This window comes from Eublepharis macularius, chromosome 3 (assembly GCF_028583425.1).
Source record: "Eublepharis macularius isolate TG4126 chromosome 3, MPM_Emac_v1.0, whole genome shotgun sequence".
Taxonomy (NCBI): Eukaryota; Metazoa; Chordata; class Lepidosauria; order Squamata; family Eublepharidae; genus Eublepharis; species Eublepharis macularius.
Genome location: NC_072792.1, coordinates 142,326,315 through 142,353,691, shown reverse-complemented (window position 1 = coordinate 142,353,691; position 27,377 = coordinate 142,326,315). Strand labels below are relative to the sequence as shown.

At 38.6% G+C, this 27,377-nt stretch overlaps 2 protein-coding genes across 8 annotated transcripts in view; one reads left to right on the top strand and one right to left on the bottom strand.

The window, feature by feature from the left end:
• Positions 1–27,377, bottom strand: part of CMSS1 (cms1 ribosomal small subunit homolog) — a 270,320-nt gene that overhangs the window by 216,061 nt on the left and 26,882 nt on the right. The gene's annotated exons all lie outside the window — the stretch shown is intronic.
• The window catches only part of FILIP1L (filamin A interacting protein 1 like), a 239,951-nt gene that overhangs the window by 188,492 nt on the left and 24,082 nt on the right, over positions 1–27,377 (top strand). For 5 of the 6 annotated variants that reach the window (XR_008596648.1, XM_054973297.1, XM_054973295.1 and 2 more), the window contains one exon: positions 21,819–24,579. Coding sequence is in view for 5 of the 6 variants with exons in the window: in XM_054973297.1 (XP_054829272.1) it covers positions 21,819–24,579 (2,761 nt within the window). In the remaining variant the exon portion in view is untranslated. Of the gene's footprint in view, positions 1–3,457; positions 3,547–21,818; positions 24,580–27,377 lie in introns of those variants that run through there. The other variant, XM_054973299.1, reaches the window with a different exon arrangement.

Below are 27,377 nucleotides of genomic sequence, written 5' to 3'. Positions count from 1 at the left end.
CATTTGGATGACTTTTCAGTGGTTCAGGAGATGGCTGCTGTCCTTCCAAGTGTCTGTCGGCTGTCACTGGAGACATGCAGGGTCAGCAGGTGCACAGTGAGGGGCTGCTGTGGACAGGTCACAAGGGGTTGTGGCAGTCACTTGTCCCTGCAGCCCCTTCTCCACTTCACCAGCCAGGGGTGGCACCTGCCGCTGGGTTTGCCAATATACCCATGGAGCAGGGAGACACTTCCAGTGCAGATTGCTGAATGCTTGTGGTTGGCCTTGTGTTTCTGGGTTGGCACCTGGTGGGCTCAGCCAAGCCAAGGTGGGTAGGCATGCTTTCAGTGAAGGTGTACAGGGCAGTGGGGGCCCCATCACCTCTCTGTGTAGCTATTTCTGTTCTATTTGGCAGAGGTCTATGTGGTATAGCCACAAGCACGGCCCAGTGCTGCATGAACCCACCCCTCCCTTTACACCACCCACCAGCTCCTCATAGCTGCCACCCTGAGGTTGGGTGGCTCCTCCCATGCATCACAGCCACACTATTGCATGCCTGTGTCATCTTGTGGGCATGATGGAGTGGTTGCTGGGTACACTGGCATGGCCATGGCCTATGCGGCCCCAGTGCAGAGCCGACTGCACAGTCCCTGGCCTGTGGAGTTTTCTCAAAGGGAATAGTCCAGCAGCACTGCATGAGCCGGCAGCCAGCTGCCTTCACCATGGCGGACCTCAGGATTGTGCTTGTAATATCTGAATATCATAACAACACCACAGCTCACAGCTTCCTTGTATGTAATTCCAAATGAGCACTAATGTTATCACATTTGTGTTCCACTCATTTCAAGGAGCATAGGATACTGCACACTAGGTAGAGGCTGTTTCTCTGTGCTGCAGCTCATACTTTGCAAGAAAAGAGTTCCAGGTTCAGCTCCTGACATCTCTTATCAGTCTAAGTTGACAATACTAAGCTTGATAGATCAACCATCTGACTTGGTGTAATATGGCTTCATCTGAACTGCTCTATATAAGTGAGTCGCTCACCTCCCAACTAGCGAACTTCCTGATTTTTCAGGCTGCAGAAGTGGGAGGGGTGGTGGCCAATACTATTTGTTGCTATACATAATTCAAAATGCTGATTCTTATCTTTAAAGCACTAAATACTCTTGGACTAAGGCATTTAGCAAGATTGCCTCTTCCTGTACATATCCATCAATCAGTTACAATCTGTACTGGAGTAATACAATACAATGCTCTACAAATTGCCACTGGTAAAGTGTTTTCATGATCAGAGGGAGGGCTTTCTTTGTGTCTTGTTTTGCCCCACAAATGTTCAATAAGCACCAAGTTTTATAAGCTTTAGACACCAAATGAAAACTCCATTATTTATCCAAGCATTTGAAGGTTTTTTAATGGCTAAGAATCTTGTGTTTATAGCTTGATTGCTGCTTGTTGTGGTTATTTTTTTGTTTTATTCTATTATTTATTTATTGCATGCTTTTCTCACTGAAACTCAAGGCAGATTATACTGTATAATACTATGCAATCAAATACCACGAGCTCTTTAATAAACAGTGCAACAGAGGTACAAAATTTACAAACAATCCAAAAAAGTATGAGGCAGGATATGTCAAACAATACAGAGAATGGAATTACAGAATTAAAACACAAAGTAATACATACAATAAACAACAGTACATATAATGAACAGCAGCAGAAATTACTGTCCTGTTTCCTTTATGAAAGCTTCCTTCTGCACCATTCAGTTATACTACAGCCCTATTCCCTTTCTGTAAAAATGCCCTCCTGAACAATCTGTTTCAGAATTGAACGCTGTCTTATTCTATTATTATAGGCCATGATATTTTTATTTATTTTCTTCACTTACACCCCACCTTTCTGTGCAAAAGGGACCAAAGTGGCTTACGTGGTTTTCCTTCCCTCCATTTTATCCTTCCAACAGCTCCGTAAATTACGTCAGGCTGAAAGTGTGACTGGCACAAGATCGCCCAGTGAGTTTCCATGGCAGAGTGGGGCATTGAACCTGGGTCTCCCAGATCCTAGTCCTCCACTGTGAAAGAACACAGATAGGACTCAGTCCCTAAATAAAACTTTATTTTAAATATTTATTTTAAAATTTAAAACAAATAAATTAAATAATAGTAGTACATTTACAAGTAAATAAACCAACTGAATAGTAGAAAATGCTTAATTGGTTTTTATGTTAATGCCAAGCTACATGCATACAGTGTTTATATAAAGACTGTACTAGGAATCCAGAACTAAGCATAGAAGATTCTCAAATCACGATGGGATATTCATTTAATTCAGATGGAATGAAGGAAGACCCAGTGAAAAAGCTTACACACATTTCAAAGATCTGTATATTAAAAAAAAGAGGACATACTTTGATGAAAACAGAATTGCTCTAATTTTTCATGGCACAACTGAATGCTTATGTTCTTTTTTCTGTCTGAACATCCAATTAGGGTTTATAGGGTTTATAATGTTTATGTGAACTTTAAAAGATGTGCAGTTGAGCAACTAAGGGTGCAGCATCTAGTGATTCATGAATACAGGTAGATTTGTCTTTGATCCATTTAGGAGAACACAACAAAGCTAATTTTAAAAGCCATTAATCAAGTCTCAAGGCTTTTCATGCTCGGGATTTAAATCAGAGAGCTCCCATTAACCCTTCCATGAGAGAATTCTACAAGACAATCCTTCCCTGCTTTCACTTTCATGCACTATTAGAATATAGAAGCAAACTAAGATAATTATTAGTAGTTAACCTTCAAATAGTTGTTCTCCCTGGAGTCTCTTTTCCAGGAAATTAATCAAATTAATGCACTATTCAAAATCTTTTAAATTACTAAAAGGTGATCAGTTCCTTTCACTAATCATATTAAGCAAAAGGAACATAAAAATAGGTTGAAAGGAAAAATTCTGAACATACATGAGTTTCTCATCTGGCCTTCCCATCATCACTTGAGGAATTGTTTTCTAGTTACATCACCAGGAAATAAAACACAGAAAGAAAAAAAACAAAAAGAGACTTGGTGTTCATACTTTTCTCAGAGGATTGCAATTAAACGACCATTTTTTGTAGTCCAATGCAAGATCCAATTCCTCAAAACAAATGTGTTATAGAAAACCAGGAGGAAAGCATTAGACTGCAACTAGTTAATTTCTCTATCAGTAGTGACAGGGAACTGCTGTAACACAAGCCTTCCTTACATTCATGATAGCCACAAACTGATCAGACAAACAAAATGTTTCACACAGTCCAGAGTGTTAGCTGGAGCCAGAACACATTAATAAGTGTTTTTTTTTAAGTTCTGGCTATCATTGAAGTACCCTACAGACAGGACGAGTCTGCACAACACAGTTCCTTATATGGTATTGCCATGACGTAATGCTCCATAGGCTTGGGGCATGCAGAGAGACTCTCTCTCATTGTTTGGTGTAACTGCTGGAATGCTCACATCCCTGATGTCTAAGGGAATCAAAATCCCCACATTACGGAGCAACAGCTAAATCAGGGAGTCTGCAGTTCATTCACTGAAGGTAAGACCGTGGTCGTGGGATGCAGGTTTTTTTTAGCAGCCAATAAGAATTTTGCTTCAAAGTTAACCTAGTTCACTTTAACAGCATGTACGACTATTTGCACTACACAGGTTTCTGGAGCTAATCTACACTATGGCTAATAAGTACCAAACTGTTTTAATTATTGTACTGAAGTATAAGGGATATTTTTCCAAGTCAAAAAGATGAGGCATTAACACTGAGACAAGGGGAAAGCCATGAATTACACACAGTTTCCAAGCGTGCTGGACAGAGTCATAGCTGCATTTAAGAAGGTGGGAAAGGGTCCAACAGCATTGTAATACATAGCATAAAGTTTTAGCAACTCTTTTTATACATGCAGAATTTGTATTAATACATATAGAAGCATAGGCACACTAGGGATAACAGTATTTTAAACAGCTTTGTTATATTTGAATATAGAAGATATCAATTCAGTGAGATGCTATATTAGAAATGAAACTAAACCTGAATGCAGTTACTGATAAATGACTGCAGTTCTATACATTGGTTCTATTCTGAGATTTAACTGCATGTTTCCATGGGGAGAGGAAAGTAAGAGTTATGGTGTGTGTTTTTTAAGTAGTATTGACTTGATAGAAAGTAACATTAATTTAGAAATTGAAGCTCTTCTCTCCCCACCCCACCCCCCATTACCATTTCTTCAAGGAGTTGAATGATCTGCATTTCCTGTCATTGAACTCAATCAGCGTTTCTCAAAAGTCTACAGTCTTTTGTATCATGTCTCATTTCTCATATCAGTGATACTTATTCATTCATATTCAGGTGAACTGAATGTGAATGCAAATGCAAGATTACTTTGGCCCGTTAAATTCCAACATATATAAATATTTTATGGTTCTGGATTGAGCACTTTCATTTTTACCAACTGTATTTTAATATATAAAATACATGCATGCTCTTCCTACCTGTCTATGAAAGTTAACTGATAAATCTTATACCTATAAAGGTCAACTACAACCAAGCATTATTAGCAACTTATTAGTAAGTATTATGGGAAGTAGGAACTAGCTTTGCAGATTTTTTGAGAGATACAGAAGCAATGTGTAAATTACCATATTACAATTCAGAACTTTATTTTTTTTAAAAAAACTGTAATTTAAATATAATACATTATGTGAAATTAGGTCATTGATCCATGAGTCTGACCCATTTTAGATTATTAAAACTTTTCTGACTCTTAACTGTCACTCACAACCATTAATGCCTTTATGCCTGGTGACAAACCTCTAGATATAAACGAATAGTCCTCTCCTCTAATAATTAAGGGAAACTCACAGTTAAATTTGTGTTTTCAGAGAACCTTGTTGGAGACTCGCTAACAGCACAATGCACCCACTTACAAAGGGAAAGGAATCAAACTAAAAGGACTGGAATTCTTGAGAGGCTTCTTTAAACCTAATCACTATTTTTCAGCTGCACCTGCACAACCACCCAACAAAGTTGATTATTTAAGCCTTACATGAAGTTAACCATTGATTTATAACTTATCTGCCATTTTACTAATGATTACTTTAAAGAAACATTTTACTAAGGCAAGATTATATCTCAAACCAAAGATTCTCAGAAACTGCTCACTAACAATAAATGTAGGGAAAAAATCCAAAAACCATCTCAGCTGGGGGTGAGGATGGGAATACTGAATATGCAACAGGATGTAAATTTGTAGATAATTTTGTGAATGGAAAGTTCTGCCTAAGAAACTTTAAAACTGCTTGAAATCACCAGAGGAGAGAAGCTATTATTCTGAGTAGTGTCAGAATAGCAATGTGCATTATACTATCAACACATTAGGATCTAGATTTCAGAGGGCATTTACTTGGTTTTATGAATTAAGAATCATTCAGAGACAGGGTTGATTTGATTCTTTTATCCCCAGTGCCTTAGATTACCCTGTTAAAGTTACTTTTTGAAGAATTGCACTTACTGATCTCAAACTAGTAATTCACACTTAATTTTTCTACCCTCAGTGTTACTTAACATTGATTTTAGTTCGTTGACATATGTTTCATTGAGCTCACTGAGAGATTTAATATTTTCTTCTCTGACCACTGAAATTAATGGGACATTAAAGGTTTTTGATAAGATAATGCCATTCTATTTGAGACAATAACCACAGATGCACAGTAGGTAACTTTAAGAAATGGATTGTACCTGATAAGGAAATACTTAATGACATTATCTTCCCACCTATCAACCATTGGTTTCATATGAGCTTAATACTAGTATGACAAGATAAGCCAACAGATTTCATCTTCTACATAAAGGCCTTCCATCACACGTATTCTCAAAAAACCCTGTAATGAACAGTTAAAATATACTGTGGTGACTCAGCAGCCACTGGCCTCACACTAAATGAGTTACTGATTTCTCTCTTCAGTTGCAACTATTCAAGCTTTTTTCCTCCTCCCTTTTAACTGACTGAATTAATTTTAGTAATATAGAGATCAATACAGTTCGGTAAGAAGATTTTATTCTTTATCAAGACTAATTTTATCATTATATGTACAGCAATTAATAAATTTAAGGGAATCCAAACTCCCCACACAATGTTCCCATGTTTTTGTAAACTCAAATATTAAATATAAAGTATGTTTCCACATGTATTAACAGCCAATTCTTTAAAAGCAAGTACAAATATAATTTACTCAGCTAGAATTCTAATTTGTTTTTTAAAAAATTAGATTTTTAACTTACAAAAATCAGTAACAGTGGCAATTATTCAGTTCCTCTGACAAATTTGGGATTTTGCTTGTAAAGGAACTATTATCCATACAAATGTCTCAAGATGGTTCATTCACAAAAGGTCAAAGAAGGTCACACTAGCCTTTTGCTCAGTGTAAGCAAGAAAAAGTTAGACAAAGAGAAGTCTTCAAACAAAGAAGTTAGCACAGAAAAAAACACATCATTACTTATGAGCAGTTATATGATGTTTATCCTGCCAACACAAATGCAGAAGCCAAAGGGAAAGAGGACTAGAGAGCTTTAATTCTACATACAGATGACCGAACATCTCTCTTTTTGCACATATCACTCATCTCAGAAGAAGCAAGAGAAGGAAATAGACATGTTAATACCAGGGTAATCTTTGGGGTATAACTAACTCATTTATAGATTTACTTAACTTTTAATTTTGAGTTTTACACTTCTGGAGAAAGCGATTACTCTTAGGAATGAACAACTTGGAGAAATAACTTTTGAGGCTTGCTTGTGTTTTAGGCCTATCTCAAGCCATAATCATTACTAAAGTCATGGGCCTTCGCTACATCCTGATAGAATGTCATTTAAAAATCCATTTTGGGACCCATTAACACCTTTTTATATACCTATTTTCACTATGGCAATAAGTAGAAAGATTTATCAATATCATTTTTTTAAAAAAATGGCATTTCTACACATTTAACAAAATTAAAGCATAGAAATTGTACCTCTTGCTATAATAATCAGAGCTAACATACTCACCCATCCATAAAATGCTACCACTCAGAGATAGAGAAGTGTTTTTTATTATTCGATGTAAAAGATTCAGCATGCACTATTCTGCCTCTATCCTGAACCAGTTTTGGACTCGAGGGCACTAGAAAGGACTTTCATCTTTATTTCAGCACATATAAACCTATAGTCATATGCAGAGCATCCACCATATGTCCTCAATGTAGACAGCATAACTTTTGAAGGAGAAATGAATACCTGGAAACATGTTATACATCTGTGCCTAGGAGCCACAACTGGCCAGCTCTTCAAGGCATGTGTTTACCACATGCTTGATGAAGATACCATCCTCCAAACAATATGATATGTACTGTGGGAAATTTTTGTATCATGTGAAATGCCCTTCTAAATATTGCAAAATATTGTTAAATCAAGAATTAGAACGGGAGGAGATGGGGGAGAGGTAACATGGTGACAGATATTTTTAATTGGAAAGATGTTAGCAGCATCCATAATTTTTGTAGCTATGTGCAAATATAACTGGAGCAAAAAAAAATGAGCGGGGAGGAAAAAGTGCTAAGCACCACAGTGGTTGGTCACCTATCCAAACTCTTGACCTGAGATAGCATTACTTCAGTTTCTAGCTCAAATTCCTACCAATTATGTGCTGAATCCCTGTGGTTTATATGTATTTCCTGTCGATGTGTGTACACACTACTCTCTCTCTCTCTCTCTCTCTCTCTCTCTCTCTCTCTCTCTCTCTCTCTCTCTCTAAGTAAAATAAATGTTAAAGACTCCAGACCCATAAGGAAAGTTGAGCCGATTGACAACCTCGTAAAACAATCCCTTAAATGTGACTGCCAAAAGACGTACTTGCCAGTGAATAAGAGTAAGACACACACACTAGCTGCTATATACAAATTCTAAGCTGTTTCCATTCATACATATCCCCATGGAATGGTTTCAAATTCAGTGTGGTGAGGATCCTTTGCCACAGTGGTAACATTTGTGTCCAGGAACCACATGGGGTCAGATGGAGGATGTATGATGCTTAACCCATGGGATCCAAGCTATGCAGAAGTGGCAACCACATCACAGGGATACTATGAAAAGGGCATATATTAATAGGATCCCAGCTGCATTCAGAAATTGTGAGGTACTGCACAATAAAAGGCAGTTATGCAGATAGTTTAAATCTTCATTGGGTTTCTACTGAACTATTGGTATAAGCCAGTACTGTCTTTGGAGAACTGGCATTTCTACCTCATCGAAGCTGACAGGTCTGTGCAGATACACTGGTACAAGTTTTGAATGCATCTCAAGCAGCCTAAAAATAACATACTAAAGCATAGAAAGTCACAAAAATGCAAGGTAACCAAAGTAAATCTCATTTCAGAAAGAGATACAATTCCATATTCGCACCTAGCTCACATAAAAATCACTCAAAGGCTGGAATGGGTTAGGGAAAAGAATGTTGCACAATATTTATTTTATTTTGCTACTTAAACATCTGTTTATGCAACTTTAATTTCACAAGTGCCTGTAGCATAGATTTTAAAATTTTTATTTCCAAGATCTGACTGCCACACTTTATTAAAATTTGCTTCCTCTTTCTCCCCCAGAAACTCATCATTAACTACAAGCAGCTGGTTAAGGCTGCTGGCTGTTTGCAGGTCAACGTTGTTAGGAGTTGAGGATGGAAGTTTGGGGGGGGGGGGCGCAGTTTTAATTGATACGCAGCTGATCAAGCAATGGAGTCAGAGGTGTAGATTTTGACACATATGGAATGGTGGGGAAGACAGAATGGCAGACGGGGGTCTGAATCAGGTAGAAGTGTTTTATATTAGCCACATGGAGCCCCTCATGGTTGGAGTGAAAAGGAGCAGTAAAAATTAGTATTCTAAATTAAATTTGTTTCGCAACAGTGAAACAATGGGGAAGGAACATTGCCTCCTTATCCTACTTGTGGGTTTCCTGGGGGCAACTAAAGGCAATTGTGGGAAACAACACAGGATTAGAATGACCTTTGGTTGGGTTTAAGCAGAGTTCTTCATTAGTTGGATCAAGCCTCCCTCACATTTTCATTATAAACTGGCTTGAAAATTCTTAAAAATGAAAGGTGGGGTATAAATATTTTAAATAAAATAAATTAATGCCTAAGAAATTGGGAATGACCAGAGTTAAGCCACTACATACACAATACAGGCATATTTTCAGCTATGACTGCTAAACATATCGCCACCTGCTGATATGACAACACAAATCAAAACATCTATCCAAAGCATCCTGAACATCAGCAGGCTGCATTACGAGTGTGGCAAAAAGTGATGTACCTGTGCATTATAAACACATTACAGAACACATGATTATCAAAAAAACTCAGGATCTCTAGCAGCCTGTTACTTGCCGACACCTAAAATTGTTTCTAGATTACCCGCTCATAGCAGATACCAGTACATTAAGGCTTACAGTCTGTTTCCACAAGAGCGACCCATGGCATTGTATCGCAGCACAGCATAAGGGATACACAGAAATGCTGCTCATTTACAGACTTTCAGCAACAGAAGGCAAGCAAGGTAGCCACCTGAGACGTAGGATGAACAAAGTGGCTTCAGGAAATAAAAATAAGTGAAGAGCAAGGAAGCACAGGCTCAGCACTGATGGGAAATAGTACCCATCTCTTATACTTCTTGTCTGAGGAAACTCATATTCTTGTAAAACCCCATTATCTTACCATTTAAACAACTGTTCCCCCACTTATGTTTTACATTCCCCTATCTTAGCCAATATCTCTTTCCTCCTGTCATAACTTTGGTTTCCCCTTAACAGAAAACACAAATATGAGTAATCACTGCCTCCATTTGTTTAGAACAGACAAACCCACTCTGCGGGTATTTATTTATGTCTGCCACACTGGAAACTGTGCAACTTCAGCTAAATGGCTAAGCCAAGGGTTGGAAGGTTGCTATCCCACCTCCACGTTCTAGCAGCTGACAGGAAATTAAGTCACCAAAGTGGATGGATCAACCATGACCCAGTGTCCATAGAAAAGGGGAAATATGACTGCAGTACCAGATGCAGCAGAGAAAGATGACAAGAAAAGTAAAGAAACTACGGCTACAAGAGATTATGGTGTGCACAGAAAGGAAGGCACTTCCAAGGGAGAGGATATGAATAGGGACAGTGTTTTTTAAAGTATTAACGTATCAAAATATTTATAGTAATCTTTGTCCTCCCTCAAAGGGGCTTGCATCACGCTCCTCTGCTTAGCCAAATAGCTGATAAATGATCATGTCATGGAAGCAGGGAAATCATAACTAAATAGGATGAAAGAGAATGGGAGGTAGGAGAATGTAAAGAGAAGTTTGCAAGGGAAGTTTTTAACCCTCCTCAACATACAGAACAAAGCCATGTGCACATCAGACTTGCAGCCAGGGAGTTCACACAACACTTTCCCCCTGTAGACTGCATATTACAACGGTCTCAGAGTACACCTAGTTCCTGAAAATGTTCTGGGGAAACGGCATTTATGACTAGTCTGTCCCCTCTGAGTAACACAATGAGTTGTTACTGGCAAAAAGCCATTTATAAATTCATCCAAAAATATTAGCTAATTTTAAAAAAGATAAACTCTATGCAGCAGATTAGTGGCATATTTTTGCTTTATTTATTTATTTATTTATTTATTTATTTATTTATTTATTTATTTATTTATTTATTTATTTATTTATATGGAACAGAAGACAAACTAATACGGGGGTGGGGGCTGTTGAAATGTTCAACAGATGTACTTCACAGTGGAACAGCAGCAGCAGCAGCAGCAGCATGATCCAAAGCACCACTGGTTCTGAGTTCCATGTCATGTAGTTAGCAGGGCCACTGCAAGCTGCCTTTCAGAAAGGCCCTTCAGATATGGTTGGTGATGGTATGGCCATGGCTCATAAAAACTTAAGAGTAACCCTGCTGAATCAAACCAACAGGCCATCTAGTCCAACATCCTGTCTCACACAGTGGCCAACAACAGTTCATAGAGGCTTTCCCCTAATGTTGTCTCCTAGCACTGGGTTTCAGTGGTTTACTGCCTCTGGTTATGGAGGTTCCCTTACTCACCATGTCCAGTAACAATACATAGACCCATTGTCCAATCTAACTGCTTCATAAAGCCATTTATACTGCCGACCATCACTACCTCCACTGGCGGCAAATCCCACAATTTAGTTACTCATTCAGTAAAGAACTGTTTCCTTTTGTCTGCCGTGGACCTACTGCCCATTAATTTCATTAGGTGGCCCTGAGTTCTAGCATCACAGGTGTGGGAGAAAAAGTTTTCTTTATCCACCCCATGCATAATTTTATATACCTCTATCATGCCCCCCCCTTTAGCCTTCCTTATTCTAAAATTAAAAGTCCAAGACTCTTCAGCCTTTCCTCATCAGAAATGTGCCCCTTGATCATCTTGGTGGTTGCCCTTGTCTATATTCTTTTCTGTCCTTTTTCCAGATCAGCAATGTCCTTTTTGAGAAGCGGCTACTAGAACTGTACACAGTGTTCTAAATGAGGCTGCATTATGCCTCTACACAAGGGCATTACAATATTTGCTGTTTATTCTCCATCCCTTCCTTCCCTAATAAACCCCAGCACAGTTTGCCTTTTTCACCACTGCTGTGCACTGAGTCAACATTTTCATTGAGCTATCCACTATAATCCAAATATTTCTTTTAATCTTGGTCTCAGCCAGTTTAAAACCCATCAACATATATTTAATGTTAGAATTTTTGTTCCAATGTTCACATCAATTCAGTAATAGGGCATCCTCTTTGTATACAGGAGATGTGAAGTTCAATCCCACATCATATTTGGTTAAAAAGAACAGATAATAAATTATATGTAAGACCTCTTGAAAAGCCACTACCAGACAGAGCATACAACTTGACAGCTTGACAGACCAGTGGTCTGACTCAGTATAAGGCAGCTACATGTTTTTGTTGTGCTGGCTCTCTTATTTTTCTCCTTGCACAAGGAACAATTCAGACTTATTCCAGAAATGCAGGTCTGACCAAAATAACAATTGTATAAACATATAAATAAATCCTAGGACAACTAAGTTCATGTAACGATATTTTAATATTTTACAAAAACTAAGTGAGGAGTTAAGGAAAAAAGAGGAAGGCATAATGAGAAGATGAAACAGAACTCATAGTCCTGTGCTCTGACCATTGTCCCATTTCCGTAGTGCCTCATCTTTCCACTTCCTCCTATTAGCTTTCCATCTGCTCAACAGTAATCTCTTGACTGAGATACTTCCAGTTTCCCAAGCTACAGCTGGAACTGCTTGCTTCTTTTCTGGCTTATAATCAATATGCTTAGGAGGATACAGAAAAAGTTTAAAAACAGCATCACAAGTGGAGCTTTCATACATGTATGCAGCATTTCTGCTCAATCATTAAAATAAAAAAAGATAACCTTATTCTGAATGGAACTAATGCTTGCACAATCATGACCACAAGCAAGGCTAAGCTGGATCAAAGCCATTTCAACAGACTGGAAGAGCAGAACACAAAAAGCCAGATTCAGGCTAGGTGTCACCAAATGAGGTTACTACAGCTAGGCAATCATCTTCTCCTGCTGGCAGTTAATTTTTTTCCCTTCTCTTGATTATTCTACTTAAATACAAATACGCGTTTAAAAAGGACAAAACTACAATCTAACTAAGCTGTTGTTGAGAGCAGACAATGCAGCATGAAAATGAAGATGCAAAGTAACCCTGCATCCCTCTTCAAAGAACAACTGAAGGGAACCATTAAGACAACTGGAGCATACACAAGAATGCTCTTGGTGCTTTCTCACTCCTTCTCCACTCCTCTCACCTACCTCTATATTATTTCTTTTATGAAAAGGTCATATGCACTCACATATCCTATAGAACCCATTCACCTCTCAGACATGTCTTCAGAACCACTTCTGAGTTAATGGGTTGCTCCTCAGCTACCTTTGTCCACACTACTGAGAAACTTTATCTGATATAATCTTGGCCTTGCTCTTAATGGACCTATTGCAAAAAAAAAAAGTTACTCTAGCCTGATTACTATCTTGGATTCTTCCATTTTCTATTGTTGAAGAAAATGATGATATGATGTACTGCAGTTTTGACTTGGTACTTGGTGGGATGTTTTCTGCATTCCATAAGTTACTGCAGTATAAAAAGGCGGAACATATTCAGTCATAAGATAATACAAGCAGCTAACATGAATACTTGTAAAAGAATAAGAGAAAGAAAAAAATCCAGATAATTGGACTCTTAAGTAGACATTATAAGTTCTATTCTTAAAAAATTGTAACTATAATGTCTGAGCTGTTCCAAACTTCCAATTACTTACATACAAACGTAATAATAAACCATAGTAAGGACAGAAACCTGTTACAGGTCTCTAAAAGTCACAGATCTGAATCAAGTTTACTATCTCATATTAATGCTTATAAAACTTGATTCCAAGAACTGCTTGTATGAGTATTTACTCAGGTTTTTTATTTCAAATATTTGTCTACATGATGTATCTTTTTTACATGGTTTCTGCATTCTTACAAAAAACAATTGGTATCCAAAATAAGCTTTTACCTGTTTCAGTAGCTTGCTATATACTAATCCTTTCCTCACATAAAGGTTAATCTTTCCCCAACAACTTTTCAATTCTTTTGTCTGTAATACACTACCATTTACAAGATTAAAACCACATTAACTGTTTATGCTTGTAAAAAAGATACTGTCAGTTCTGAGCACAGAACAAAATATGACAATAAAATACATTTCTTCGAAAAGTTTCACATTGCTGAGGAAAAAAACCTTGCTCCTCCATTTAACTTCTAATTTTAAAAATGAGTTGATGAGTTTCCACTTGCTTGTGAAATATCTGAAAAATAATTCAAAAGAAAAAATCAAGATACTTATATAACAACCTAAATTATTAAGAAACTGAACGCATATAATGCATAAGGAACTGAATACCTATGAGGAATATTCAAAGAATTAACTATATCAGACTTTTCCATCTACTTTCTATTTATTCTCTTTATTTTTCAGCTGTGCTTTCCTTTCAATTACATGTTTTCAATTGTTTTATGAGGGTCCCTCCAATGGTTCATTTTGACTTATGCACCAACTTCAAAAGTGAATGTTTGATTTTAGAATCCCATTCCTCCTGTGAGGAACACATGCAGGTTCTTGAGCTCACAAAATATTTGTGACAACACCAGTAACATTGCCCCTTTCTTCTCTCTTCTATTTATTTGTGGAAGACCCTTGGCTAGAACCATTTTAAAAGTCTCTGACCTCCCACTGCCACTTTCCAACTGTTCGAACCAGTGTGTGGCATTCAACCAACCAACCAACCACCTGAGTTGCAAGACCACAGCACTGTAATGATAAAAAGCATCTATACCCATCATTATTCTCATCTGTATCAAGGTTCTCAATCTAGCAACCTAAGAACCCCAGCTTGCAATTTCACAGCCTCCCAAACCTCTTTAGCCTGCCCACTACCTTTCCACCAGTGGCATTATAGCTTAAGTTGGCTTGCTTCGGTAACAAATTACACAGGGCAGGAACCATTCCCTTCAATCCATAAACATGAGGAAATGCTCGACAGTGCACCCTCACTGACTCTAAGAGATGGGTGGGTGCAAATGTTAAAGTTCAGGGATAATTCTGACATTATGAGGAACTGTAGTATGGCTCTTTGTGGGAGAATAGTTTTCCAACTGCAAGCACTTTATAACCTTTACTTTCAATATTATATACTGATATGATCGGAATGCAATAGTTTTGACTAAGACAAAAAGACAGTTTATGAATGAAGGATTTTTATTATATTCAGTTATGTTTAAGCATTGTATTTTGGAAGGAAACATACATTTCCTTTTCTACTGTTGGCTACTGAATCATACAACCTCACCTATGCTTCCATTATAAAGTGATTTTACACAAGCTCCCTCTTTGTCTCTTTCAAAAACAGATGTATTTTAAGTCACAAAAGGAGCTACTTTTAATTCCCAGTAGATCCTTTGAATTCTATCACACTCTTTTTCTTAACTTAAATAATAAAATGTTTTCTAGCATGCTGAAGATATCCCTTTTTTGTTCCTGAACGGATTGGGTTGGGGGATGGTGGAGAAAAGCCCCTTGGGAATACTTCTGATTTTATATAAAATTAAACAATAACTGTACTGACTTGATTTTTGTACATAATCAGAATGACTTTTATTTCACCATCAGTTCTAGATGAAATTTACTTAGGTGTCTTATCACTTTCAATTGCTTTCAAGTAAAAATATATGTGGGTTTGCAGCTTTATACCCCAGTGCTAAATATTTGCACCAGAAGAGCCGTCTCCAGCACTACCATAATGTTACTATAGCAATAATTTTATAAATATGCTTCAAGAAGATAAACAAATATAGTGCTGAGCTAATACTCTGCACTGGATCCTACCAATTTTTCTGCTTCTAAAACAGGAAGGAGGAGCCCCTTTTGACCATCAACAGACTTTGCCAGGGACTAGGGACTAACATAAACAAGGGCTGAAGAGTAGACAAGAAATGTGTGAGATTTGAGCAGAAATGCTTGCAGAGTCCATCCCATGCTATATAGCTTTGCATTTAGCATCCATTGAGCCACTGGTATTCACCTGGTAGGCGGGTCCTCACAAATGAGCTGCACACTGATTTAAGGTGAGTAAGAAGCCATGTCCCCCAGTTTGCAGGATCTGCGCAAGTCTGTTAATTAAAGGACATTCTGGAGGCCTTTCATTCATAGGGTTGCCATAGGTCAGAAGTGACTTGATGGCACGTAACACACACACATTACTAGCATCGCCACTGTATTTGGTTGTTCTAGATTTTTTTAAAAAATGAGAAATAGAAAAAAGACAGAGACCAGAGGCAAAGGCAGACAAAACATCTTGACCTTTAATAACTGTATAGAAAGAAGGGATATAAGGAGAACAGGTGAGAAAAGCTGTACTGCCAAAAATTCTCTCTTCTACTCATCTACAAACTAGAAGTGACCTGCTGGTCCTCCTTTGAATTTTTCAACAACAGTGTGCTTATATACTACCCTTCTGGACAGATTAGTGTCACACTCAGAGTGATGAACAAAGTCAGTGTTATTATTATCCCCACAATACAGTTGATGAGCTGGGGCTGAGACAAGTGGCTTACCCATGGCTGCCTGCAGAGTTCATGGCAGTAGTGGGAGTTGAACTAGCAGAGTGCTGACTCAGAGTCCTCAACCACTATGTTACAGCAGTTGGTGGTTACAGCATCAGACAACTTATGTGTTGCAAAGAGCAATCCTAAGCAAGTCTCATTTTATTCAATGGGGCTTTCTCTCAGGAAAGTTTTCTTAGGATGGCAGCCAATAAGTAGCCATTAGTGTTGGACCAGGACGGGGGAATATGAGTTTAAATTCCTGTTCTGCCATTAAACTCACTAGGAGACGATGGACCAGTTTCTTTCTCTCCCTCCCTGCCTGCCTTACCTACACCACAAGGTTGTTGCAAGGATCAAATGCAGAGGGGGTAACCATGAGTCTCACTTTACAGGCATTTCCTTTACAGTGGCGCACCCTAGAGTGCAGCAGCTGTGCTCTCCAATGAGACTATGCCTGGTTACTCTGAGGCAACAGGGAACAAGGAGAGTACCTGTAATAAAAACTGTGTCAAGGGTCTTAATTCAGTGGCTCCCAATTATACTCTTTGAAGCCACTCTATACATGCCCAAGAATTTTCCATTATCCACACTGGGCATTCTTTTAATTTCTTAGATAAATTTTATCCCATATTTTCAATAATATGCTCAAGGTGGTTAACAAAACATCCAAGTCAATACACAACAGAAAGCTGAAGGCTGGCCTAAGTGGTTGCAATAGGGATGCTAATGGAGGGCTGTCCTTCTTGAAGCAGTTGGTTTTCTTTCTGCCCACAGCAAATGGAGAAGATCTGTTCTTGGACTCCACTTACCGAAGGGAACAGGAAGTAGCTGTGCATGCACTGGATGGCTACTACTTAATTATGGATGAATTCCAAAGCCACTCAACTATTGCACATAGTGCTCCCTCCTCTCCAAATTAGCCCTTAGTGATACTTAGTATGGACTGCTGCTCTGCTTTGGCAGGGAGGAACAGGTTGTGCAAGAACCAAATCCCTACTCCCAAACCTGTGACTCTTCAGGTCTGAAGGCAGTTTCCAACCCAACTCTTTATAGCAACGGGGAGATCCAGAAAAACAAACTGTGTATGGAAACTTTTAGCTCCCTTGTTGAGACAGTATGAAATAAATATGTGATTTAAATGTTGTAATCCATATATGTTATTCGAATCTCAGCGAGAAAGGTAGCCTGTAAATGATATAAATCTGAAAGGTGGGGTATAAATGATGTAAATAAAATAATAAATACTTAACTGCAGTGCAGAGACATCCCAACACCAGTCACTGAAACTGCAAAGCGAGAACTCAATGAACCATATTACCTAATCAGTGGTATGACTGTTCAACACCCACTCTTGGAAAAATTCTGTTTAACATTTCGTAGCCAACTGCAGAGACGTAAAGGAAGATCAGTATTTAAATATTTTAGCTTATTAGGCCAGGAAGTTACTGTTATATGCCAAACATATGTTTGAAATTCTCTGACCATGTTTTAGTGTTTCGTCAAGCCAATTTCCATTTAAAAAGAAAATTTCCATGATAAAGAAGTATTTCATAACATGAAAGTGCAATAGAGTGACTAAATCTGACTACTATTATAAGCCTAACTGCATGGTTTCCCAAAACATGAACAAGAAATAAAATGAAAGTGGTAGTTATTCATCTTTTAGTTTGGTATCTATGGCAATACGTATCACCACAGGCTTCATGACAAGCTCTCAGAGGCAGAAACTGGAAATAGAAGCAATGAGATGTTATGAAAGGAAATAAGAAATAACACTTTTAAACATAAAGTATCTTTTATCCTTTGTAGATGCTTCATTATTTTGCCATCTTTTTGCTCCATCACCCTCCCCACACATGCACACCGCTGTTTTTATATGTGCTGTGCTTTTTTTGCCCATTTCATTATATTTTCCTTTAAACTGGGGAATCTTTACTGGGAAGGCCATGGAAAGATAAAATTAATAAACTGGTCAGCATTAAACAGTTTTTTATCCTGTCTTACTTTCAAGGTATACACAGCTCTATTTTTGTCTATTTCATTATCCTGGCAACAATGTGAGACAAGTTAGTAATAATAACAGTGTACTTACATACCACTCTTCTAGACGGATTACTGCCCAACTCAGAGCAGTGAAAACGTCAGTGTTATTATTATCCCCAGAATACAGCTGGAGAACAGGGGCTGAGAGGAGCGGTTTACCCAAGGCCACCTGCTGAGCTCATGGCCATAGTGGGATTTGAACCAGCACAGTGCTGATTAACAACCCAACCACTTAACCTCTATGCTACAGCAGTTCTTAGATAGTCCACCAGGTGAGTTTACTAGAGAAATAGGGTTTTGAATACAGAATTCTCTGGTCCAACACTCTAACCACTACGTCTATTAAGAATATATACAAACTTACCAATACAAAGGACTCTACTTACTTTCTCCCATAAAAGGAAATATTCGCTGTTCGTCCCCAGTGTTAAAGCTATTGGATTCTGAGTTGTACAACCAGTTTTTCCCTCCACTTTAGAGATGTTTGATTGCACCTGCTTTGTTTTCTCTCATTAACTTCTGGGAGAAAAGACACTGTTAAAATGACCCAGCTAAGTTCAATGAAAAATTTGAACTTGCATTTATTTATATCTCACTTTTTTCCTCAGGTGGGAACTCAAAGCAGCTTAGAATATTGTTCTCTTCTCCCCCATTTTCTCACAACAGTGTGAGGTAGGCCAAGCTGAGAGTTTGTGATAAGCAAGTTTCCATGTTAGAAATGAGGATTTGAACCTGGGTCCCCTTTGATCCTAGTCTGTCACTCTGTCCACTACCCCATGCCTAATCAAAAACAATGGCTGTTCTCGTGACAAGTCCAAGCAACAAGAAGAAAGGGGAGAAAACCCCAACGGGAAACCACAAACACTTCAACTGATAAATTCCTATACCAAAGTGTATTTTAAAGTGCAAATGCTCAACACTCAATACCTCTCAGTAATTCATTAGTTACATAAATACAAAAACATTCCATATTCTCTACAAGTGCAAAATTCAGCATAGAGGGAGTGCAATGACAATCCAGGTGTAATAAAAGTCCATTTTATATAAAGGTCCTTGTGGTCGTATCTTTCTTCTTTATTTCGTTTATTTCTTCTTTATTTCGTTTATTTCCTACACGCAAGCATAGATGTAACGAGGCAGATGGAAGGCTCCCCGTCACGCTCAATCTGGGGCTGGCTACAACAAACAGATTTCGTGCCCACTTCCTCAGGAGCGTGTTTAACAACAGTCAGGAGGAAAAATCATAGTCCTTACACTCCGGGATGGCGGCGATGCTTTTTCTCGCGAGAGAATGGACTTTTATTACACCCGGACTTTTAAAATGGACTTTTATTACACCCGGATTGTCATTGTACTCCCTCTATGCTGAATTTTGCACTTGTAGAGAATATGGAATGTTTTTGTATTTATGTAACTAATGAATTACTGAGAGGTATTGAGTGTTGACCATTTGCACTTTAAAATACACTTTGGTATAGGAATTTATCAGTTGAAGTGTTTGTGGTTTCCCGTTGGGGTTTTCTCCCCTTTCTTCTTGTTGCTTGCACTACCCCATGCCAGCTTGCTCCTCCCTGTATCAGAGTATGGAACAGACTGTATGTTTGCCCAGGGCTGAACCTAACACTAAGCAGTGTAAGGCAGTTCACCTCAGGAGGCAAATTATTAGGGAACCATTACAAACCTGTCAATTGTTAAAGAGGAAGCACCAAAATATCTTAAGCCATCTTTGCATCTGCATTGGTCTTCATGAGTGTATCCTCATTTATTTCTGGGGGGGGGGGATATGGCAACTATTCATTTCTATGGAAGAAAGAAGGAGGCAATCACAAAATGTGAAGGCATGCTGTAAGGGGGGGCAGGGTTATACAAATGGAGAGGCAATAGGTACCTGCACTCCTCTCCCTTCCACAGTCTCCCATGACATCCTTATGATGCTGAACTTGTGTGTAGACCTTCTACAGAAGAGGAACAAAAAAAGCCACGAACAGCCCAATCTGCTGTTCGGGAACAAGGTGTTCGTGAGGCCCCATTCTAAACGAACAGGTGGTCGTTGCAAGCCTCGTTTCTTGCTGTTCGTCAAGCCAGACAGTCTGACACCTGCAATCAATTCCCTTGGCAACTTAGGCAGGGATTGTCTGAACTCTGTCTGAACTCCTGCTGTTGCCCTGGAAACCCCAATCTAAGCCCAAGTTAGCTTGATAGGCAGGTCTTCCTTTCAAGTGTGAAGCTCCAAATTTGTTACAACAAGGGAGCAAAGAGCAGAGGGGAGGGGGGCTTCCAGCTCTGACTTTGCAGACAGTGGAGAGGGAGAGACAGTTGCTGTTGGCATTTTGACAGAGTGCATTGGAGCTTGAATTTTCTTTGTGTGCGGTGGGATAGGGATCTACCCCTTCAAGTTCCAGGGCTGCTGCCAGGCTCTGGGCCAAGCTATTATTTATTATTGGTACCTTTCCTGCTGCCTGCTCAGGTCAGGTTTCTGAGAGTGGTGCGGTAGGGATCTACCCCTTCAAGTTCCAGGGCTGCTACCAGGCTCTGGGGCCAAGCTACTATTTATTATTGGTACCTTTCCTGGTGCCTGCTCAGGTCAGGTTTCTGGGAGTGGTGCAGTAGGGATCTTGACCAAACTTGGATGATGACTGGAGGAGAGCCTGCCGGCCCGCATGAACAGCCAACCATGAACATGTTCGTGAACAGGGCCATGTTCATGGTTGTTTGTGAGTCCCTGTTGGTGGATGGCAACAAACAACAAACATCATGTTCAGGGTTTTTTTCCTATTCGTGCCCATCGCTAGTTATAAGGCAGGAGGCCCTCTAAAAGTTAAAAGTACTTACCATATGTAATAGTTATATTGGATTATTTTGAATCAAAGGCATTTTTATGGGATGCTGCACTGGCTAAGTACAAAAATTCTGTAGTTCTTGCTATAATACATGAGCTTTCTAGTTCTTTTACAGTACAATCTGATGCAGGGTTACTGCAGCTTAAGTCCACTGAAATCAAGAGATTAGACTGGGCTGGTATAATACAGCTACATCAATAACAATATTATGTTTTTAACACAGCTGGGCACAGCCAGAATACAAGTCTTAATAAATAATACATACAGGTAACAATGTTTTTTTTTTAATGTAATGGGCCCTAGAATGTATGCGGCTGGGGTAAGATCCTGGTTTCTCACAAATGTAAGGAAGTGCAAGCCAATCTGCTAGAACCTCAAATATGTATGAGTTGGTAAACAACAAAGCAGATGACAACATGTAGCTATGAAATGCAAACCACCTACTTCCTATTCCATGGCAAGATATAGTGACATTAGTGGCCATAACATCACAAAAGAAAAGGGAAGAGAAGGTCTATCTTCATATGATTAGAACAGCAACTAATGTAAATACCATTTCTTGTTTAGTTCTTAGGTATAATTATATATGTTACAACAATTCCCAAATAAAAAACAGAGCTAATTGACATATGGTCCAGGCAACATCATTTTTTAAAAATCTAACCAAAAACAGTCATAAAATAAGGTGTGTGTGTTTTGTTTTTCCCTTTCCAGATTAAAAAAACTTATTGACCAAGAAACAGCCTATCAGGCAAAAAAAGAGAAGGAAAGCAGCAAGAAAGTAAACAAACTGAAGGAGGAGCTGACAAAACTCAAGTCATTTGCTTTAATGGTAGTAGATGAACAGCAAAGACTTACAGAACAGTTAAGCCAGCAAAGCCAAAAGATTGAAGAGCTCACTGTTGCTGCAGAAGAAGCTCATGAGAAGCTCTCCACTGCAGAAACCAAAGCTCAAGAAGAGGAGCAGAAAGTTCTCAAGCTGGAAGCAGAACTTCAGTCACAAATAGACAAGATTGCCCAAGAACAGGAAGTTGCAATGGCCAAACTAACCAATGAAGAGAGCCAGAATCGCCAGCTCAGGTTAAAGTTAACAGCTCTCAGTCGACAAATTGATGAACTTGAAGAGACTAATAAATCCCTACGAAAGGCTGAAGAAGAACTACAAGACCTTAGAGACAAAATTACTAGAGGTGAGTGTGGAAATTCTACCCTTATGTCTGAAGTGGAAGAGCTAAGAAAACGAGTCCTGGAAATGGAAGGGAAAGATGAAGAGCTCATCAAAATGGAAGAACAGTGTAGAGAACTTAATAAGAAGCTAGAAAAAGAAGACTCACAAGGCAAGAACTTTAAAGCCGAAGTTGATAAACTCAACAAGAGAATAATGGAGCTTGAGAAACTGGAGGATGCTTTCAGCAAAAGTAAGCAGGAATGCCATGCTCTGAAATGCAGCCTAGAAAAAGAAAAAATGTTAACAAAGCAGCTGTCACAAGAACTGGATGGCTTAAAAGCTCGGCTGGGAGAACTTGAGACCATAGAAAACAAGCTGGAAAAAACAGAGTTCATGCTTAAGGAAGAGTTGACTAAACTGAAGTCACTGACAGTAATGCTAGTTGATGAGAGGAAAACTTTGAATGAAAAAATAAAACAAACTGAAGAAAAGCTACAGGCTACAAATTCACAGCTTCAGCTAGAGCAAAAAAAAGTAATGTCAGTTACAGAAAAACTGATTGAGGAAAGTAAAAAGGCATTAAAATCAAAGACTGATGCTGAGGAGAAAATGTCCAACCTCACAAAAGAAAGAGATGAGCTAAAAAACAAACTAAAAGCAGAGGAAGAGAAAGGAAATGATCTCTCCTCCAAACTGAATCTTCTACGGAAAAAGCTTCAATCCCTAGAAGCCATTGAAAAAGAATTCCTCAAAAATAAACTGAAAGAGACCAGCAAACCTAACTCAGTTTTACAGCAGGAAAACAACAAAATCAAAGAACTAGGGCAAGAAATTGAGAGGCTTAAACACAAACTAAATGAAATGAAGTCTATAGAAGATGATCTCATGAAAACAGAAGATGAATTTGAATCTCTAGAACGTAGGTACGTTAATGAACAAGACAAAGTCCGTTTTTTGTCAGAGGAACTTGAGGTTGTAAAAAGAGAACTGGCTCGGTATAAGTTAGCAGAAAAGACAGAATCCAACCATGAACAAAGACTCTTCAAAAAACTTAAAGAAGAATCAGCCAAATCAGGTCATCTTTCAAGGGAAGTAGATGCACTGAAAGAAAAAATTCACGAGTACATGGCAACAGAAGATTTAATATGTCATTTAAGGGAAGATCACGCAATCCTGCAAAGAAAATTCACTCACCAAGAAAACAAGAACAAAGAATTAGTAAGAGAAATGGAAATGCTTACCAAAGAACTAGACAGGTACAGGCGTTTCAGTAAGAGCCTCAGACCAAGTCTCAATGGAAGGAGAATTTCTGATTTGCAGGTTTTCTCTAAAGAAGTCCAAACAGAGCCAGCAGATAATGAACCACCTGATTATAAGAGTCTTGTTCCTTTGGAACGAGCTGTCATAAATGGACATTTATATGAAGAGAGTGATAATGAAGAAGATGACAACAATGATGATGAGCAAACGGTGTCTTTCAGATGCAATTCATCTGTTGCAAATGCAGTAAACAATAAACTTTGGATCCCCTGGATGAAGTCCAAAGAAAGCCAAATTCAGAATGGAAAAGTTCATGCCAAGCAGAATGGAAACTGCATTCAACCTGGAAACCTAGTACTAAGTCACACACCGGGCCAACCTCTTCACATAAAAGTTACTCCAGATCATGGTCAAAACACAGCCACTCTTGAAATAACTAGCCCAGCTGCAGAGAGCTCTCACTCGTTCACTAGTACTGCTGTGATACCCAACTGTGGCACACCAAAGCAAAGAATAACCATCATTCAAAATGGATCTTTAATGCCTATAAAATCTAAAGCAGTTGATGGTTACTCAAGTCCAGAGCAAACAATGCCACCTCTTACTATGGCTACCTTTGCTAGATCCCAAACACCTGAATCATGTGGCTCTGTGACTCCTGAAAGGACAATGTCTCCTTTAGCTCTGACAAGCTCCATGAACTCACCAGAGCAAGTACTGTCACCCGAACCCCTAGAAATTGGTGACAGGCATGCTATCTTTAGAGTATCTCCAGAAAGGCAGTCCTCTTGGCAGTTCCAAAGATCTAACAGTTCTGGTTCCAGTGTGATAACTACTGAGGATAATAAAATACATATTCATTTAGGAAGCTCCTATGTTCAAGCTATTCCTAATTCAGCAAAAACTGTCAGCCCCTGCACTCCTGTGCAAGATAACAGAGCTCCAGCACTGACTAATGGAACACCAAGTAAACCTATCAACAAAGTCACCAGTAGCATTACTATTACACCAACAGCCACTCCTCTCCCACGACAATCACAAATTACAGTAAGTAATATCTATAACTGACCCTCTTCTACTGCACTGACATACTTACCAGCAACTCAAACTTATGTTTTTCACCCCAGCAAGAATGATTTGGGACAATTTTATTATAATTTTGTGACAATACTTTGCATGTGTTCTGCAACAATATAGAGAACTAACATGTGGGCCTGTCTCTTTAATCATATCAGGTGTGCGCTTACTGTATTATCTGTTCATTTAAGTAATTTTTTTTGTAAAATATTTAGACTTGCACCTGTATAAAAGCATCTTTTATGGATTTACATTCTCGATAACTGACATTATGGATTGCAACTTTTGGTGAAATATTTTAACATGACAGAAAAGTAAAAAAAAAAAAAAATTAACTGTTGCTTGCAGAATTCATTTTTTGTTCCTTCTGTGTGCAAATTTTTGCATGTAAAACTGTTTAAGCCTTAGAGAATCTGCTAACTTCTGTTTACTCTCTTATTCATATCCTATATTCTCTTAGATTTCACAAACAGTTACTTTTAGATGGTTGTTGTGGGTTTTCCGGGCTGTATTGCCGTGGTCTTGGCATTGTAGTTCCTGACGTTTCGCCAGCGGCTGTGGCTGGCATCTTCAGAGGTGTAGCACCAAAAGACAGAGATCTCTCAGTGTCGAGAGAAATACTAAAAATGCTTTGGTAATTAAATCACTATGTGATAAACTGCAAGACTATTGAAAAGTGGTACCCCAATTCTCTTTATTATAGCTGCACTGGCACCAACAGCAAATGCCAAATTTAGTGCAGGACTTTCTCTTAATTTGGGTGTGTGCTCAAATATTCCCCAACAAATGTATCTACTTTTTTTATACACAGTGAAGTATTTTGCTTCAGAATACAGTTAGAGAATCCATCAACTATGTAACTTCTAACCAGAACCTTGAAAACATAATTACATAAGATCCACTGTAATTTGGACCAACTTAAATGGAATGTTTTGAGATGGAATCTCCCACCTGACAAGGACCTAGGCTGTCCAAGCCTGCTCAGATATAGGAAATTTCCCAATTAGCCATACCCAAGGCCAACAGGAAGTGAAACAAGTCACAGATCTCCAGTGAAGGCTTTGGGCAGTCATCTGTAAAGCTGTTTCGTACCTACAACTGTATGAATTAGATATCAAATTTAGACACATAATATGAAGATATGACGATAGACAAATAGGACTTTTTGCCTATTTGGTGAACAAAAATCCACAGGTGTGTTTTTAAAGGTAGGAGGGGGTTGAAGTAAATGCAGGATGAAGTATTTAAAACTGCCATACCTTTTGGCTGAAAGAGTTCTGCTTTCATTTCCTGAAAATGAGACGTACACCAACAAACTTGTTGGAATGTCAGAGAATGTTCAAGAATACAAAGGTCCAACAGCCTGGGCTCTAAGCTGTTTCTGCGTACCAAGAAAAATAAGTAGCATATCCAGTGTTAAATCCACCGTATTCAGAAACACCAGCTAATGGGGTGGGTGGGGTGGAAGGAGGAGCACCTGCATGTTCCAGAACAAGGAAGAATCACATTTACCTGAGATAACTAACCACAGAAAAACGATCAAATAAACGGACCATCCTTTGGCATGTGAATACTATATACAGAAAGGAAAGCACAGGATTTTATAAAGCTCACAGACCATATAATCATTTTTTAAAATTTATAAATCAAATAAGCAGAATAGATGTCAGCCACACCTAGGAATGGAAAATACTATGTACAAATCTATAAAGTGGTGTTTCTGCACTGGATAAACTGATTCTCCAATACCTGGTATAAAATGGAAACCCTCATTCTGTAGAATAGGAAGTATCAGAAGCAAGAAAGAATAAAATTCATTTATGTTATTTATAATTTGCTTTTTTCACTGAGACTCAAGGTTGATTACCCAGCGTTGATTACCTAGCCTAAGTCAAAGCAATCAACAGGACAGTAAGCAATGTAATAGGATTAGGACAGTGAAATTCTGAAACCAGGTAAAATCTTAAACAAAGCGTAAGTATTAACATGGCATGCCAATACAGAATGCAAAAATCACATAGTGAGATAATACATAGAGCAACACACAGTATTTTCTAGATATAGCAGTACAGTCCATAGTCCCTTTCCCCTTATTCACTCATCTTCCTGAACCATTCCATTATAATAAAACTCTATTACCTTTGTAAAACTCTATTACCTTTGTAAAAATACCCTTCTGAATAATTCAGTTTTGCATAGTTTGGGGAAAGCCAGGAGAGTGTAAGCCTTCCTCACTTCATCAGGCAGACAGTTCCATAAAGTGGGGGACACTATAGAGGATGCATGTGCATGGGCAGTTGTTGATCTTACCAATTTGCAGGGTGGCACCTGCAAAAGGCCCTGCTCGGAAGAGCGAAGTTGTTGAGGCACACATAGGAGGAGACACAATCCTACAGATGTAAGGGTCCAAGGCCATGAAGCTCTCTGTTTGTGATAGCCAATACTTTGAATTCAACACAATGAGCAGCCAATGGAGTGACTGCAGAATGGAAGTAATTACACACTTCACCTAGTTTCATAATAATGGAGCTGTGTTATTCTGCATGAACTGGAGTCCCCAAGGTGACTTCAATAGAGTGCATTATAGTAGTCTAATCTTGACATTACCATGGTATGAACCCAGGTGACCAGCTTCTGGGCTAAACTAAGTTGGAAGAAAGTTTTTTCTGCAGCTATGTTACCTTGCTTCTGCAGAAGTAATGTTGGATCCAGTATAACCCCATGGCTCTTAACAGAGTCAGTAAGAGACAGCTGAACCCCACTGAAGG